This window comes from Podarcis tiliguerta, assembly GCF_965153285.1.
Source record: "Podarcis tiliguerta genome assembly, chromosome: 11".
Taxonomy (NCBI): Eukaryota; Metazoa; Chordata; class Lepidosauria; order Squamata; family Lacertidae; genus Podarcis; species Podarcis tiliguerta.
The window spans coordinates 622,202-640,904 of NC_139544.1; the positions used below are offsets into that span (position 1 = coordinate 622,202).

The window sequence follows — 18,703 nt, forward strand, 5'->3', positions numbered from 1 at the left end:
ACGAGTGACAGCACAAAACAACTAGCATAGGCAGCAGCAAAAATGGGTGGCACGATTCCTAACCGGTGAGAAGTGTCACACACAAAAAGCACTGAACCTGTGGTTAGCACAATAAAGGCTTTCAATCATAATCCTTCTAAGCTTTGAGATGCAACTGACTATGTGCTCAGGGACGCAGGTGGCGCTGTGGGTAAAAGCCTCAGCGCCTAGGGCTTGCCGATCGAAAGGTCGGCGGTTCGAATCCCCGCGGCGGGGTGCGCTCCCGTTGTTCGGTCCCAGCGCCTGCCAACCTAGCAGTTCGAAAGCACCCCCGGGTGCAAGTAGATAAATAGGGACCGCTTACTAGCGGGAAGGTAAACGGCGTTTCTGTGTGCGGCTCTGGCTCGCCAGAGCAGCGATGTCACGCTGGCCACGTGACCCGGAAGTGTCTCTGGACAGCGCTGGCCCCCAGCCTCTTAAGTGAGATGGGCGCACAACCCTAGAGTCTGTCAAGACTGGCCCGTATGGGCAGGGGTACCTTTACCTTTACCTTTACCTTTATGTGCTCAGGGATCAAGAGGAAAAATTGCATACTTTGCTGAAGTTTAAGTGCCTGCTTTTCTAGTTTTTCTGGTGTGGTATAAATATCGACTATGCAGTAGTAGCCTCATTTTTTATTGGGCGCTTGGTTGCTGCAGTATAAATTCTCTGATGGTAAGAGAATGTTTAGTTTCTACAGAAGAAGAAAAAACTAATCATCTGTCAATAACAAAAAGTTCACAGTTCTCACTGAAAATAGGACTTTTGTTAATGGGACCATGTGGGAAGGTGGTACTGTAGTGTGATAGTAACAGTCTGCAGAAGCAGCTATATCTTGATAAAACACACAAACACAAAATATTGCAGGAAATTTATTCATCTTAAAGATTTTACATACCTGACATGGATTTGTAGTAAATAAAATACAAATGCAAATATTAAAATGCAAATAATTCATGCATTGTAGGGGGTTGTTACTAGATGACCTGGGGCTCCCTTCCAACTCTACAGTTCTGTGATTTGAGCTGAGTTTTATTTCAGTGTTGCAATTAACTTATAGAAAGGAATCAATAGCTCTTCCTTTAATTTTTCAATAACTTTCAGAGTTGTTGACTTTCTTCTGTTTGTCAATAAAAATTAATCAATGATGCAGCATTATTATTGACACGTTATTGTTTCCCTGGAGTCAGACTGACACTGCAGGAAAAGAAAAGCAATGGAGGAGCATTGCCACATTTTTCTATCACACACACAGATTTGTCTTTACTATTCTTTGTGCAAACTGGTGACCTCTCCTTTCCTAAAGCCTGTAATTAATTACCCAGTTAAAAGTGCAGAAATATTACCAGGTTACCTGTAATATTTTTCTGTTAATAACATAGTTTTATTACTGTTTATAATTTTAATGTTTTACTGGATACCAACAGCTGTTCTCTTTGTACCAGTTGCAAGTATTGTCCCATACAAAGCATATACTGATGCTGATATACTGAAATACTCAATTTGTTCAAAGTAGTGTAGATTATACAAATCACTAACCTTGGGATAAAGGACCTTGAATATTCCCTCCCTCATGCTATTCCCACAGAATGAACACTGAACCACATATCTAAACCACAATGATGGCAAGTAAACCTTGCATGTGAAAATAACGTTAGTTTGTTGGTTATCAAATAAAGCTTATATGTTGCCTTCAGGGTTTTTTCCACAGCTGGAACTCATTTCCAGCACCTCTCAGTTGGGCACCATTGTCATTATAAGAGAACAAGGGAGGTGCTCTTTTTCTAGAAAATAGCACTGGTTTCCATATTTAGACAATAATAAATAAGAATAATCTCTTAATAACTTTGCATATTCATTTCTCACATTGACTGTTTCTTAATGCAGATTTATGAAATGCGTAACAGAAATGCAGCGGCCTTTGAATTTTGTACTACAAAAAGTCTATTACTAGGTTCAAGTCTCTTGGTTATTTTGTTTATCTCTTCTCTGTTTTGTAAAATTCACATCATTCTTTAGCTGGTAGAGTACTGTACTTTTCTTGGATTTGATATCTGATGCCAGATTGTTTGTTGCATATCCTTAGAACGTTTTTTTGTTTTTGTTTTACCTCTGTGAATTCAGCCTTTTGGTTTTGGCAACATAACCAATTTCAATCTAAACATCTTTATTACTAGGTACTGGAAAGCTTTAAAATAATGGATTATAGCTTGCTGCTGGGAATCCATATATTGGACTCTGCTGCAAAAGAGAGAGAGGGTGAAACTTCTCAAAACACATCGGATTCTAAACGCCCAGGAGGTCAGAGAGTTCTCTATTCTACAGCGATGGAATCAATACAGGGTCCAGGAAAATCTGGGGACTGTGTCATCACAGAGAGTACCAACACGTAAGTCCCTAAAAATCTGTTCTCTTTCTATTTAATTTTTAATAAAGTTTTTTTATTAAAGATTTTCCTTGTTTACAAAAGCACATGTGTCAGGGGTTCAGGAGCAGAGTCACAGGAGAGGGAGGAAGTGGAGAGCGAGGGGGAAGAGTCCGAAGGAAATGTCAGCGAGGACAGCAGTCCGAGGTCTCTGAGTCTCTCCAGTGACTCGGAAGATTCACAGAAAGGGGCCCCCATAGTCAGGGCAAGGGGAGTGCCCAGGGGGGCACCTCGAGAAGAAGGGGCCAGAGGGGACTCAGAGAGTAGCAGCTGGAAATCCGGACCAGCGTCCCCCCCAGAGCGCAGTAGGGGGGAGGAGTCCCAGGCATCGGGATCAGGGGGCGCGTGGACAGCGGGAGAACGTGAGGCAGGAGGGACCACACCCTTGTCAGGGAGCGAGGAAACGGTCATCAGGAAAGTTAAACGCGCGCGCGCGCCAAGTTCAAATGTACAGGAGGGCGGCAAGGTGGGCAGCCCGGGTAGGGAGCCAGGTCCTAAAGCCCGCCGAAGAGAGGGGGAGGAGTCAGAGGGGTCAACGTCTGCCTCAGAAGAGTCCAGGAGGGAGGAGACCCCAGGGGGTAGTAGGACCCAGAGGAAGAGAGAGAGAAGGAAGAGGTGGAGTAAGATTAGAGTCTTAAACTGGTGCGCAGGGGGCGGAGACTCAGACGGAGCTTCGCCGGTCTAGAGTCCAGATGTAGAGCTGGGACGCTGAGGCTTTGAAATGGAAACTATTCTTCAATAAAGACTTTGATATGTTACTACCGGCTAGCGTTGGTCCTTGGTGAGCTGGGACCCGGAGCCAGCCCTGACAACATGCATTGCCTCTTTTCAGGTTATGTTTTCTACAGATCAGTTACATTTGTTGTGAGCCATTGGTGTTATGTGCAGAATGGGGTTAGGAAGAAGAGAGGGGGTGGGATGGTAAAGCCTATGTTCTTTTGCTTAGTGTATATGTGGGGGTTTTGTGTCAGCTTCACTGGAGTAGGTTCTCTTTCTATTTGCTTGTTATGTTTCCTTGGTGGTGAGAGAGGTTGGGGTGGCCTAGGGGTTGGATGGTTGCATTTGCTTGACTGCAGTTGGATTTCTTTGTGCATGTGTGAGGTTAAGTTATTGGGTTGTTGTTGGGTTAAGTTATCCATACGCTGTCGGTGGGTTTGTGGTGTTGTCTTGTTGGGCTGTGTATGTGATAAACGGGAGCCGTACCGGAGTGAAGGCATCCTCTTCTATTTCTCCCTGTGTCGGTTTCAGTCTATTGGTTAGCTTTCTTAGAAAGGCTGTTTCCCCTAAAAATCTGTTCTTAAAACAAAAAAGAGTTAATGGCTATTTCTGAATCATTCCCTCATGTTCCAAATATTACATCTACAACGGGCTTTCAATTTGTGAATGGTGGAAGGATAGATTTGAATCAAATATCTTTTGGAAAACCCAATGTCCTCCCGCAGACCAGAAAATCCCAAAAAAAGAGATTGGTTTATCAGTTGTGTGCCCAAGAAAAGCAGAAACCCAGGAACAACCTTAAATCTCTGGTATTATTTATACTATTTGGGCACATACCAAAGGGAAATAAAGAAAAAGGTTAATCATGTAAGATTACAAGTAATGTTGTAACAGAAATGTAAGTGTGTGAAGAGGGAGAAAAAGTGGCTTCAGAAATTGCAACTACTGACTTTCTCCAAAAAAAGATTTACAGATCAGTTGAGGCAGTCAGCCCCCTGACACTTTTTCAGATTTCTGGTGACCTGGAGCAAGGTGTGCTCCCATTGCCCACCTGCTTTTGGTTGAGGTGAGCATGCCTCACTGAAGTAAAGGAACCATGGGGAACTCACTTGAAGTGAGAACTCACTGCTCCTTTGGAAGCCATGCCAGTTCTGGCCCTCTAGCTGACATGGCGTAGGTTGTTAGGTGTGGGACAGGTGAGCCTGGCTTGCTAGGAACAGGCAGGCCGGCCCAGTGGGGAGCCCTGATGGCCAAAGTTGGCCTGCACTCCTGCTATAGAGGCATAATAGAAAACCTTTGCCTGCAGCAGCCATGACATCAACATCCCTTAAGTCCTTCCCTGATAGTATCACTGTGTGGTGCTATTCACACTCATTGTTTGCACCAATTTGTGTGTAAAATGAATGAAGCTGTGCTCCAATCGTTGTTAGTTCTTAACCTGTACATCATGCTGTAGATTATACTGGAAAATTGAAGCCAAAGTGTAGCACCCTGCTTGTGGTTAACGCTTAGCTGGAATGAAATATTCAACGCAGCAATATAGAAATTAAAATAATAATTTATTTGTCAGACAAATAAATGATAGGCACAGTGGTATATGGTTACCAAAGCTCTGCCCACTCCAGCCCTTTTGGCCAGCACTTATATTTCCTCAGCCCAGCCCCCTTACTTCTCCTTTGGCTGTCTCTGTCCAATCAGCCTGGTTGAAATTCCTATTGGCTGTTTGCTACAACCAATCATAAAAGATACACCCATTTCCTATTACCTTTTATGGGAGACAAAGAGCTATATTTCCTTCTATCCATAAATGGCAGACAAGTAGCCATATATCTTACATTTGCCTTGACAAGGCACCTTAATTACCAGATCACCTTTTGCCCCTGCTGCCCCTGCATTCCAAAACAAATGACTCATGGTATTAAATTCTATCTAAACAGAGATCTTGGGTTCACATTCTCACACTCCATCAATGAAATAAGAATCTAACATAAGAATCTAACATTTCTTACTTTCTAAATCCTTTGCATAATTACTTTAAGCCAATAAATCTCATACATAACATAAATAGCTTTTTAGAAGAAAAGGCCTTTGCAAAGCAAAAGGAACTCAGTAAAAAGAAGCCTCTTCATTTTACACCCCTTTTCCCAGCCAGCTGCTTTTCCCATTAGCCCTTCCCAAAATTTATTGCCCTTTAACTTTCTCAGGATACCTTAAACCTTGGGAAAATATGGCTAGAATCTGATGGGAGGCACATGGTATTATTTTCTGTTAAACAATAAATCTTACTATTTACCAACTCTTAATTAGTGTTTTTGCAGCTTGATTGTATTCTGTAATATGTAGGGTCAGTATAACCTTTGCTCCCAGCCTGTAATTCCCTTTTACAACTTTGAGAAACTTGTCTCCTGCTACTGCTATAAATCGGGGGGGGGGGGGGCTTGTTCAGGAGAGCAGGAAGAAAAACAACTGCCAGAGTACTTAGCCAGCTGGTTTCTGCCTGGCATGAAACATACAAACATTTGCAAATATATCTTTAAGCTCATTTTAAAATACAGGCCTTGATCAGATGCCTCAAAAGTACACTTGTTAAAATGAAACTAAAAAGGATAGTCTGCTTTGAACATCCATTTTGTTCACCAAACCATGTTGTCCTTTGCATGTGCTGTCTTAATTGAAACACTATGGGTTCTTTTGTTTTTCATTGCTAGTATGTTTCAGTTTTAACTTTTCAAAGAAGATCTAATGTATAATGTCTCACTCTGTTGCTTCTCTTAGAATGGGTGGCATTCCGGCTAAAAGCCACAAAGGAGAAAAGCTTCTGCTATTTATGGGCATTATTGATATCCTGCAGTCTTACAGGTAACGTAGAATAACATTATTTGGATACAGGTATATCTGCTGGATTTAAATTGGCTGTAAGATGGAGTATATGTCATTAAGTGCTTGTGTGTGTGTTATTAGGTTAATAAAGAAGCTGGAGCATTCCTGGAAAGCACTTGTTTATGATGGGGTAAGCCATGCTTTGTATTGTTTGAATGTTTGGTTTTTGTGTTAATTACTTCTCTCTTACTATTGACAATTGCATACTGTGTGTGACATGAGGATATTTATGCTGTTGAAGTTCACTGCCATTGATGCATTTGCTTATTATAAGTGACAAATACCGATCGACAAATATCCAAAAGTTTATAGTCTGCCTAGTGGTAGTTGGGTAAACAACAGATGGAAGGAGAGGGAGAGGCAAGGGCCAAAGGGAAAGCAACTGCAAATATTGTTTTCACTGGGGATGAAGACAAAACTGGTATTTGCAAAGTCTAGAGTGCAAAAACTTTTCTTAAATTAACAGACAAGAAATAAGCTTTCCAGTGGCAAAGACATTCAGCACAGCAGCTAGCATCCTAACCCCCTGATAGTGTTGGTAATTAATCTAGCCTCCCTTTGCATGTTTTAAAGACTTCATCAGACTGGCATCCATATAAGGCTTGTTATTTGTTCAGGCAACTGTATCTGGAACATCTGTCTTCATCATGAATCGGTTAGGGAATTGATAAACACCTTAGTAAGCCTTCAAACAACATCTCAATGTTTAAACAGAGGGAGTCAGTCTTTAACTTCCCCTGAAGAAGTTGGGGAGCCTCTGTAAATATTATTATGAAATTAAATGGGCTGAAGATGAACAGAACATGTTGGCAATGATACCTTGACAGTGAGTGACGAACACTGGATTTTTTTAGCTACATGATCTATTGAAGATTTCACAATTCTGTTAAAAATGTCTTCCACCATAAACAGTGGATGACCTCCAAGGTCACAGAAGTAGACTTGCTCTCCTTGCTGTGCAGCCCCTCCCCCAAATCTGCTGTGGCCCCCAAAACAGATTTTGGAGGCATTCAGGGAGAGGTGGAATCTGTTCCACTGATGATGTCCATTCTGCTGAATGATGAATATTGTTGAATTTCTCCATTGTAGTCTTTTTTAAAAAATGTTTTCTCTCTGATTGTCCTAATATTAAATACCTTTATTTTTTTTGTCTTGTAGGACACAGTTTCAGTACACAGGCCAAGTTTTTATGCTGATAGGTTTTTAAAGTTTATGAGTTCCAGGGTATTCAAAAAGAATCAGGGTAAGTGCCATGTCACCAGTCGTGAAGTTAGAGCCACTCTTCAGTTGTTGCTTTTGTTAGTTGCATTTATTCATTGCTTTCTACAAAAAAAGTCTCAATGTGACATACTTCTCCTATGGAGACACCTTGAAAATAGCTTTTGATTGGTGACTTAGCTGGTAAGATGGCTGGCACTGTTGGTGGATGTGTCACATGATGAAGAATAGGAAGGGGAGCCCCATGTTAAATGTTGCTGGGAGACACAGGGTGCAAGACAGCTGTTGCCATCATGGTATGCCATCTGCTTTCCCGAAGAATTTGGCTGCTATCTGAAACAGACTGCAGGACTAGATGGAGTCCAGGGGCTGCTTTGCATGACAGACTGTGGCTTTTTACTGCTGTGCTATGCTGAGGTTAAACCAAGGGTTCCGTTAGTGTTCTATCTGAACTGGGACTTGTGGTCAAGCTCACAAACCACAAGCTGTAACTAAGACCAGCTGCAGCTTGTGGTTAGTGAGGAGAGAGCCTAACTACAAGTCCCAGTTTACACAACATGCTAAGCTCACAGTATGGCACGAAAAAGATTTTTGAGGAGCAAAATGGCTGAGAACTGCTCTCCAGGAGTCGGCGTGGTCTTCACAAGTTATAGTTTGACAAACCGTTTAATGCAAACCAGGTCTTTGTGTGATCCAGCAAGAATCTTCCCAAGTTATATGTTACATTTTTCATGCTTTAAGTTCTCTCAGAAAAATTGTTTTAGAAGTATCTATGATTCTGTGATTCTGTCTGAAGGTGGGCTGTCCACAAAACTTTGTAATGGTGTTTCTGCCTGTGACTCTTAAGTCATACCTAATGCTGGCACAACTGTTGAGAATGTTCTGGCTTATTTTCAAACATAGCAAGGTACAGTGGTGCCTTGTTTTTCAAACAGCTTAGTTCATAAACAACTTGGAATTCGAAGGCTGCAAACCCAAAAGTAAGTGTTCCGGTTTCTGAACTTTGCCTTGGAAGCCGAACATGCTCCGTTTTGAGTCCTGAGCTTCCATCTTTACTGTTGCACTGCTAATTTGCGCCCCCCCCTCCCATTGTAATTGTAGTGTTCTGGGGAGAGCTCTGCAGCCCATCTGATTTGAAGAGTGAGAGAGAGAGAACTGCTTTGGGGGGGGGGGAGAGAAAGGACTGGCTTGGGGGTGGAGAGAGAGTTGCGTGCCTGCCCACCCTGCACCCACCCATGCACCATCAGGGGAAGCAGCCAGCGCCCACCCTGGACCCATCCCTGCCCCCTTGGGGGGAGCAGCCTACTTGAAGTTGGACATGCCTGATCTACAATACTGTTCTATTTATTTTATACTACAGTACATTGATTATTGCTTTCGTTTTATGGATCAGTGGTCTTGTTAGATAGTAAAATTCATGTTAAATTGCTGTTTTAGTGGTTGTTTTTAAAAGTTTAGAATGGATTAATCCGTTTTGCATTACTTTCTATGGGAAAGCATATCTTGGTTTTCGAGCGCTTTGGTTTTGGAACGGACTTCTGGAACGGATTAAGTTTGAGAACCAGAGTACCACTGTAGTCAGGATGCTTATATCTTCTTCTTCTTCTTCTTCTTCTTCTTCTTCTTCTTCTTCTTCTTCTTCTTCTCTCCCCCACCAACCTAGCAGTTCAAAAGCAGACCAGTGCAAGTAGATAAATAGGTACCACTTTGGTGGGAAGGTAAACAGCGTTTCCTTGTGCTCTGGCTTCTGTCGTGGTGTCCCATTGCGCCAGAAGCTGTTTAGTCCTGCTGGCCACATGACCCAGAAAGCTGTCTGTGGACAAACGCCGGCTTCCTTGACGTGAAGCAAGATGAGTGCTGCACCCCATAGTCGCCTGTGACTGGGCTTAACCGTCCAGGGATCCTTTACCTTTACCTATAATCTATTGGAAGTTATCTGAACTTTTGTAACATGGAATATGTCATTCAAGTATTTTGTGAGTGTCTGTGCACACATTATTTTAAAAAATTAAATAATTCAGCTGGAATACCATCACTTCCACCGGCCTTGTTATTAGCAGTGCTTTCTAAGGCCCATTTGACTTCACTCTCCAGGATGTCTGGCTCAAGGTCAGCAACCACACTACCTGGGGTGTTCGAGCCATCCATATCTTTCTGGTATAGTTCCTCTGTGTATTCTTGCCACCTCTTCTTAATGTTGCGAGCCTCCATCTATAGTTCTTCAGGCACTCTGTCCACCAAATCTAAATCCTTAAATCTGTTCCTCACTTCCACTGTGTATTCATAAGGGATTTGGTTTAGATTGTATCTTACCGGCCCAGGGGTTTTTCCTACCTTCTTCAGTTTAAGCTTGAATTTTGCAATAAGAAGCTGATGATCGGAGCCACAGTCAGCTCCAGGTCTTGTTTTTGCTGACTGTATAGAGCTTCTCCATCTTTGGCTGCGGAGAATATAATGAATCTGATTTCGATGCTGCCCATCTGGTGATGTCCATGTGTAGAGTCGTCTCTTGTGTTGTTGGAAAAGCGTGTTTGTGATGACCAGCTTGTTCTCTTGACAGAACTCTATTAGCCTTTGCCCTGCTTCGTTTTGATCTCCAAGGCCAAACTTGCCAGTTGTTCCTTTTATCTCTTGATTCCCTACTTTAGCATTCCAATCCCCTATGATGAGAAGAACATCCTTCTTTGGTGTCACTTCTATAAGGTGTAAGTCTTCATAGACTTGGCCAATTTCAGTTTCTTCAGCACCAGTAGTTGGTGCATAAACTTGGATTACTGTGATGTTAAAAGGGCTGCCTTGGATTCGTATTGAGATCATTCTAACATTTTCGAGATTGCATCCCAGTACAGCTTTCGCCACTATTTTGTTGAATATGAGGGCAACTCCATTTCTTTTACGGGATTCTTGCCCACAGTAGTAGATATAGAATCATAGAATCATAGAGTTGGAAGAGACCACAAGGGCCATCGAGTCCAACCCCCTGCCAAGCAGGAAACACCATCAGAGCACTCCTGACATATGATTGTCAAGCCTCTGCTTAAAGACCTCCAAAGAAGGAGACTCCACCACACTCCTTGGCAGCAAATTCCACTGTCGAACAGCTCTTACTGTCAGGAAGTTCTTCCTAATGTTTAAGTGGAATCTTCTTTCTTGTAGTTTGGATCCATTGCTCCGTGTCCGCTTCTCTGGAGCAGCAGAAAACAACCTTTCTCCCTCCTCTGTGTGACATCCTTTTATATATTTGAACATGGCTATCATATCACCCCTTAACCTCCTCTTCTCCAGGCTAAACATGCCCAGCTCCCTTAGCCGTTCCTCATAAGGCATCGTTTCCAGGCCTTTGACCATTTTGGTTGCCCTCCTCTGGACCCGTTCTAGTTTGTCAGTGTCTTTCTTGAACTGTGGTGCCCAGAACTGGACACAGTACTCCAGGTGAGGTCTGACCAGAGCAGAATACAGTGGCACTATTACTTCCCTTGATCTAGATGCTATACTCCTATTGATGCAGCCCAGAATTGCATTGGCTTTTTTAGCTGCCGCGTCACACTGTTGGCTCATGTCAAGTTTGTGGTCAACCAAGACTCCTACATCCTTTTCACATGTACTGCTCTCAAGCCAGGTGTCACCCATCTTGTATTTGTGCCTCTCATTTTTTTTGCCCAAGTGCAATACTTTACATTTCTCCCTGTTAAAATTCATCTTGTTTGTTTTGGCCCAGTTCTCTAATCTGTCAAGGTCGTTTTGAAGTGTGATCCTGTCCTCTGGGGTGTTAGCCACCCCTCCCAGTTTGGTTTCCCCTGCAAATTTGATCAGGATGCCCTTGAGTCCATCATCCAAGTCGTTGATAAAGATGTTGAATAAGACCGGGCCCAAGGCAGAACCCTGTGGCACCCCACTAGTCACTCTTCTCCAGTATGAATAGGAACCATTGATGAGCACCCTTTGGGTCCAGTCAGTCAGCCAGTTACTGAGTCCAGTCAGTCAGCCAGTTACTGAGTGGTAGCATAGTTAAGACCCCATTTTACCAGCTTCTTTACAAGAACGTCATGGGGCACCTTGTCAAATGCCTTGCTGAAATCAAGGTAGGCTACATCCACTGTGTTCCCTTCATCTACCAGGCTTGTAATTCTGTCAAAAAACGAGATCAGGTTAGTCTGACATGATTTATTTTTCAGAAATCCATGCTGACTATTGGTGATCACAGCATTCCTTTCTAGGTGCTCACAGACTGTTCGCTTAATGATCTGCTCCAGAATCTTCCCTGGTATTGATGTCAGACTGACTGGGCGGTAATTATTTGGGTCCTCTCTTTCCCCCTTTTTGAAAATAGGGACAACATTTGCCCTCCTCCAGTCTGCCGGGACTTCGCCTGTTCTCCAGGAATTCTCAAAGATGACTGCCAGTGGTTCTGAGATCACATCTGCCAGTTCTTTTAATACTCTTGGATGCAGTTCATCTGGCCCTGGAGACTTGAATACATCTAGACTAGCCAAGGATTTTTGTACTATCTCCTTAGTTATTCTGGGCTGTGTTTTCTCTGCTGAATCATTTGCTCCAAATTCTTCAGGTCGGGCATTGTTTTCTTTATCAGAGAAGACTGAGGCAAAGAAGGCATTGAGGAGTTCAGCCTTTTCTGTGTCCCCTGTTTGCATTTCACCATCTTCTCCTCTGAGTGACCCCACTGTTTCTTTGTTCTTCCTTTTGCTACGAACATACCCATAAAAGCCTTTTTTTGTTGCTTTTAACCTATCTAGCAAGCCTGAGTTCATCTGGGCTTTAGCTTTTCTGACTTTGTGTCTACAAGTGCTGGCTATTTGTTTGAATTCCTCTTTGGTGGTTTCCCCCCTTTTCCATTTTTTGTACACATCCTTTTTTAATCTTAACTCAGTTAATAGTTCTTTAGATAGCCACCCTGGCTTCTTTAGGCACCTTCCATGTTTCCTTCTCATTGGTATTGCCTGAAGTTGTGCTTTTACTATCTCCCTCTTAACAAACTCCCAGCCATCATGAACTCCCTTTCCTTTTAGTATTACTGTCCATGGGATCTCACCCAGCACTTCCCTAAGTTTTATGAAGTCGGCTTTCTTAAAGTCAAGAAATTGAGTCCTAGTATGCTTGGCTGCTCCTTTCTGCCGTATGGTAAACTTCAGAAGAGCATGATCACTCGCGCCTAATGATCCTTCCACTTCTACCCCACTAACCAGCTCATCAACATTGGTTAGGACCAGATCTAAAATGGCTGTTCCTCTGGTTGCTTCTCCCACTTTCTGGACAATGAAATTGTCTGCAAGGCCAGTGAGGAATCTGTTTGACCTTCTGCTCTTGGCTGAGTTTGACATCCAACAAATATCCGGGTAATTGAAGTCCCCCATTACTACTATCTCCCTTCCTTTTGCATGCTTGGCCATCTGTTCCAGGAAGGCATCATCTATGTCCTCCGTTTGGCTTGGGGATCTATAGTAAACTCCCACAATGAGGTCACTGTTATTCTTCTCTCCCTTAATTTTCACCCAAATGCTCTCACTTTGGCTTTGAGGTTCTAAATCTTGGATCTATTCACAGGTATACACATCCCTGACATATAACGCCACTCCTTCTCCTTTCTTGTCTGGTCTGTTTCTCTGAAATAGATTGTATCCCTCCATTATTACATTCCAATCGTGGGACTTATCCCACCAGGTTTCAGTGATGCCTATTATGTCATATTTAATTTGCTGTACCAAGAGCTCAAGCTCATCTTGTTTATTTCCCATGCTTTGCGCATTAGTGTACAGACATTGAAGTCCATTAATCATTCCCCTGTGTCTCTTATTTAAGGATTTTTTCCTCCCACCACTAGGTCTGCGTGCTGTTTGCTCCATTTGGTCTATGACATTTGGATGATCATCTTCATCAGTTGATAGACTCCTACCTTCAGGAGCACTGTCTCTCTCCCCCACATTAGTCAGTTTAAAGCCCTCCTGATGAGGTTTCTGAGATTTTTGGCAAAAACATTCCTCCCAACTGTTGTGAGGTGCAGCCCATCACTTGCCAGAAGTCCATCTTCAAGAAACTGCAGTCCGTGATCTAAGAATCCAAACCGTTCCTGTTTACACCATTTGCGACTATTTTTCCCTCTCTCCCTGGGCCACGTCGTTCAACTGGGAGGACAGATGAGATGACAATTTATGCATTTAATTGCTTCAATTTCCTGCCCAGAGCCTCGTAGTCTCTTTTGATCTTCTGGAGGCTATTGCTTGCAGTGTCATTGGTTCCCACATGAACCAAGAGGAAGGGGTATTTGTCAGTGGGTTTTATGATTCCTTGCAGTCGTTCAGTTACATCTTGGATCTTAGCCCCGGGGAGACAGCACACTTCCCGAGACATCTTGTCAGGCCCACAGATCACTGCTTCTGTTCCCCTCAGTAGGGAATCCCCTATCACCACTACACGCCTCCTCTTAGATTTGGTCAGGGTTCTTCCGTGAGCTGTCCGTTCCAAGGTCGCCTGCACATTCCCTCAGGACTGACTTTGCTGCTCATCTTCATATACCTGATCGACTGTAATGAGGGAGAGATCCTCAAATGGAGTCTGCTCTTCGTCTTCCATGCTAGGGGAGAGGACCTCAAAGCGATTGTGTATTTCTAAACAATCAGAGCGAACCCTGGGCCTCCTACTTCTTTGAGTCACGTTTCTCCATATATCTGGCTCCTGTGTTGGTGAACTAGCCTCCTTCTTGGGGGAGTCCCCTGTCTCCTCCTTGGTGGAGACGGTGTGCTCTGTTGCTTCCAAGAAGAGCTCCAGTTCTCTAATTCTTTGCAGCGTAGCTACACGTTCCTCCAGTTGCTGGACTTTGTCTTCTAAGAAGGCAATCAACATGCAATTGCTGCAGGTAAAGCTGCCTGCAACCTTTGGCAAGATGGCAAACATTGCGCAGGAACCGCCGGCGACTCCCCCTCCATCTTGAGAACGTGTCGTTGGGGGTGGCTACGGCGGTCCTCCGTCTTAAAAAGCGTGAAGACAGGACAAATAACTCCTCCCCCCAAAAAACCTAGGTCTCCCCCAACAAACGTTTGAGACTAGCTCCCCTAAATCTAAAAGATGGATCAAACTGCACACGCCGCTGCCCTGCAAGCTCTGATAAGCTCCTCCCACAGCTAATCACCTGACTCAACGGAAACCCTGCCCCCTCTGACCTTTGCACAAGGAGAGCAGCTAATCAGCCACAAAGAATTACACATATGATGGTCATCCGAACTGAATTCGCCCATTCCCGTCCATTTTAGTTCACTGATGGCCAGGATGTCAATATTTATTCTTGCCATCTCATTTTTGACCACATCCAACTTACCCAGGTTCATGGTTCTAACATTCCAGGTTCCTATGCAATATTTTTCTTTACAGCATTGGACTTTTCTTTCGCTTCCATGCATATCCGCAACTGAGCGTCCTTTCGGCTTTGGCCCAGCCACTTCATCAGCTCTGGATCTACTTGTACTTGTCCTCCGCTCTTCCTCAGTAGCATGTTGGACGCCTTCCGACCTGAGGGGCTCATCTTCCAGTGTCATAACTTTTATATGCCTGTTGTCTTTGTCCATGGAGTTTTCTTGGCAGGGATACTGGAGTGGCTTGACGATTCCTGCTCCAGGTGGATCACGTTTGGTCAAAACTCTCCATTATGACCTGTTCATCTTGGGTGCCCTGCACGGCATAGTTCATAGCTTCTATGAGTTATTCAAGCCCCTCCGCCACGGCAAGGCAGTGATCCAAGGGGTTTAAAATTTCAAAATTTATTTATTTATTTATTTATAAAATATTAAAACATTTAAAAGATGATGCTGTTAAGGTGCTATACTCAATAGGCCAGCAAGTTTGGAAAACTCAGCAGTGGCCAGAGGATTGGAGAAGATCAGTCTACATCCCAATCCCAAAGAAGGGCAGTGCCAAAGAATGCTCCAACTACTGCACAATTGTGCTCATTTCACACGCTAGCAAAGTTATGCTTAAAATTCTACAAGGAAGTCTCGAGCAGTATGTGGACCGAGAAAGAGGCAGAGGAACCAGAGACCAAATTGCAAACATGCGCTGGATTATGAAGAAAGGTAGACAGTTCCAGAAAGACATCTACTTCTGCTTCATTGACTATGCAAAAGCCTTTGACTGTGTCGACCACAGCAAACTGTGGCAAGTTCTTAAAGAAATGGGAGTGCCTGATCACCTCATCTGTCTCCTGAGAAATATCTATGTGGGACAAGAAGCTACAGTTAGGACTGGATATGGAACAACTGGTTGGTTCAAAATTGGGAAAGGAGTACAACAAGGCTGTATATTGTCTCCCTGCTTATTTACCTTATATGCAGAATTCATCATGCGAAAGGCTGGGCTGGATGAATCCCTAGCCGGAATTAAGATTGCCGGAAGAAATATCAACAGCCTCAGATATGCAGATGACAAAACCTTGATGACAGAAAGTGAGGAGGAATTAAAGAACCTTTTAATGAGGGTGAAAGAGGAGAGCGCAAAATATGGTCTGAAGCTCAACATCAAAAAAACGAAGATCATGGCCACTGGTCCCATCACCTCCTGACAAATAGAAGGGGAAGAAATGGAGGCAGTGAGAGATTTTACTTTCTTGGGCTCCATGATCACTGCAGATGGTGACAGCAGCCACGAAATTAAAAGACGCCTCCTTCTTGCGAGAAAAGCCATGACAAACCTAGACAGCATCTTAAAAAACAGAGACATCACCTTGCAACAAAGGTCCATATAGTTAAAGCTATGGTTTTCCCAGTAGTGATGTATGGAAGTGAGAGCTGGACCATAAAGAAGGCTGATCGCCGAAGAATTGACGCTTTTGAATTATGGTGCTGGAGGAGACTCTTGAGAGTCCCATGGACTGCAAGAAGATCAAACCTATCCATTCTGAAGGAAATCAGCCCTGAGTGCTCACTGGAAGCACAGATCCTGAAATTGAGGCTCCAATACTTTGGCCACCTCATGAGAAGAGAAGACTCCCTGGAAAAGACCCTGATGTTGGGAAAGATGGAGGGCACAAGGAGAGGGGGATGACAGAGGACGAGATGGTTGGATAGTGTTCTCAAAGCTACCAGCATGAGTTTGACCAAACTGCGGGAGGCAGTGGAAGACAGGAGTGCCTGGCATGCTCTGGTCCATGGGGTCACGAAGAGTCGGACACGACTAACCGACTAAACAACAACAACATGCACACATTTGTGCAGAGAGCAACATGGACATGATCCTTCCCAGTGTATACATGTATGGAGGAATGCCCATAATGCTCAATATCCCTTCCTTGGGCAATGTTCTTGAATGGGTGGTTGCTAGATCCAGGTGCTCTTGGAGGAAGCTTATTTTCTAGATCCATTTCAATTGGGGTTTAGCCCAGTTTTGGCACAGAAACTGCTTTGGTTGCCCTGTGTGATGACCCCATTGGGAGAGACAGGGGAAATGTGTCCCTGTTAATTCTCCACAACCTCTTTTGTTGTCTATGCTCTGGTAACCTCAATATTTGATTACTGCAATGTGTTATACTTAGGGCTGCCTCTGAAGACAGTTTGGAAACTTCAGCTGGTCAGAACTGAGTGGCTCGGCTGCTCACTGGAGCAAGACGGTGTGGGCATCTGACATGGATCCTGGCCACTGGCTGCCAGTTATTTTCCAGGCCCAATTCTAAGTGCTGATTTTGATTTTGACCTATAAAGCCTTAAATGGTTTAGGACTGCAGTACCTCAAGGACCCAGACCCTGCAACCATCATTGAAGGCCATTCTTCATGTGCCCCCTCCACAAGAGGTCCAGAGAGCAACAACCTAAGAACAGACCTTTTCTACAGTGGCTCTCCGTTTGTGGAATGCTCTTTCCAGAGAGGCTCACCTGGCGCCTTTATTGCGTATATTTAGGTTCCAGACAAAAGTGTTTCTCTATAACCAGGCCTTTGGCTGACTGAACATTCCATGGCCTTTCAAATGTTGGGGGACGGTGGCGGTTATTGGTTTGTTTTTTATTTGTTTTGTGTTCTCATTTTGTATTTTTATGTTGTGAACTGCCCTGTGAACTTAAGGGGAAGGGCAGTATACAAATTTAACAAGTAATAACAATGGTCATAGACATGCAGAGGTCTCATGATTACTCTGGTGCACTGCCTGCCACATGTGTGCCAGAGGAGATAGTGGGCAGCGGGAGGGACAGGATTCCACTATTCTTTGTGAGATCCCTCTGCATGTAGGCCCTGATTCTACATGGGCAGCAGCAGCACACAACCTTGTCCTGGTTGCAATTTAAATTTAAAGCCGTCTGCACCTGGTTAAGGTGCAGATGGCTTTAAAAATGTATACAGTCAAGGATATCGGCATTTATTTTTAACATAAAATAAGCAGATTATAGGTTATTTCACTAAAATGTTCTTGACGTTCTTTACAATAATTTCAGATATGCAGGGGAGGAATCTATATTTTAGGTTTGTTTTCAATTATATTTTTAGCCAAACAGACATTTTCCTTGCAATTTTATTTGCAAGAGGATTTAGGTTTATATAACCATAAAATCTTACATTGCAAAATATATTCCAGTGAAAAATAGGCAGATGCCATTTTTTGGGATGAAGAGATTACATGGTAAAAGTATGCCTGATACTTGGCTTATTACCGTATTTTTCGCCCTATAGGACGCACCGGCCCATAGGACGCACCTAGTTTTTTGGGGGGGACATCAAGGGAAAATTTTTTATTTCCCCCCCAGGTTTGCGCAGCCATCCCCAAGCTAGAAGAGGGAGACAGAGCGCTCCGTCTCCCTCTTCTGCCTTCAGGGACACCCTTTCTAGCCTCCGTGGGGCAGCGGCTTGCCCCGTTGTCCCCCAAGCTTGTGGGGCTGGCGGGGAGGGGAAGCAAGCTTGCTTCTCTCCCCCCCGCCCGCCAGGCTCCAGATCAGGTCGGGGAATAGCGGGGTGGCGGCGCTCCGCCTCCCCGCTATCCCCCGAGCTTATGGGGCTGGCAGGGGGGAGAAGCAAGCTTGCTTCTCCACCCCCTCCCCAGCCTCCAGATTAGGTCGGGGAAAAGCGGGATGGTGGCGCTCCGCCTCCCCGCTATCCCCCGAACCTGTGGGGCTGGCAGGGGGGAGAAGCAAGCTTGCTTCTCCCCCCTGCCAGCCTCCAGATCAGGTTGGGGAATAGCGGGGTGGCGGTGCTCCGCCTCCCCGCTATCCCCCGAGCTTGTGGGGAAGGCGGGGGGGGGGGGAGAAGCAAGCTTGCCTCTCCCCCCCCCGCCAGCCTCCAGATCAGGTTGGGGAATAACGGGGTGGCGGTGCTCCGCCTCCCCACTATCCCCTGAGCTTGTGGGGCTGGCAGGGGGGAGAAGCAAGCTTGCTTCTCCACCCCACCCCCCGCCAGCCTCCAGACCAGGTCGAGGAATAGCTGCGCCTCCCCGCTGTCCCCCAAGCTTTTGGGCTGCAG

At 44.5% G+C, this 18,703-nt stretch overlaps 1 protein-coding gene across 4 annotated transcripts in view; it reads left to right on the plus strand.

The window, feature by feature from the left end:
• PIP5K1B (phosphatidylinositol-4-phosphate 5-kinase type 1 beta) overlaps nt 1-18,703 on the plus strand; it is a gene marked incomplete at its 3' end in the record, with an annotated part of 100,694 nt that overhangs the window by 57,636 nt on the left and 24,355 nt on the right. For all 4 annotated transcript variants that reach the window (XM_083403457.1, XM_083403459.1, XM_083403458.1 and 1 more), the window contains 4 exons: nt 2,196-2,407; nt 5,936-6,019; nt 6,122-6,170; nt 7,199-7,283. In XM_083403457.1, the coding sequence (XP_083259583.1) occupies nt 2,196-2,407; nt 5,936-6,019; nt 6,122-6,170; nt 7,199-7,283 (430 nt within the window). The remainder of the gene's footprint in view (nt 1-2,195; nt 2,408-5,935; nt 6,020-6,121; nt 6,171-7,198; nt 7,284-18,703) is intronic.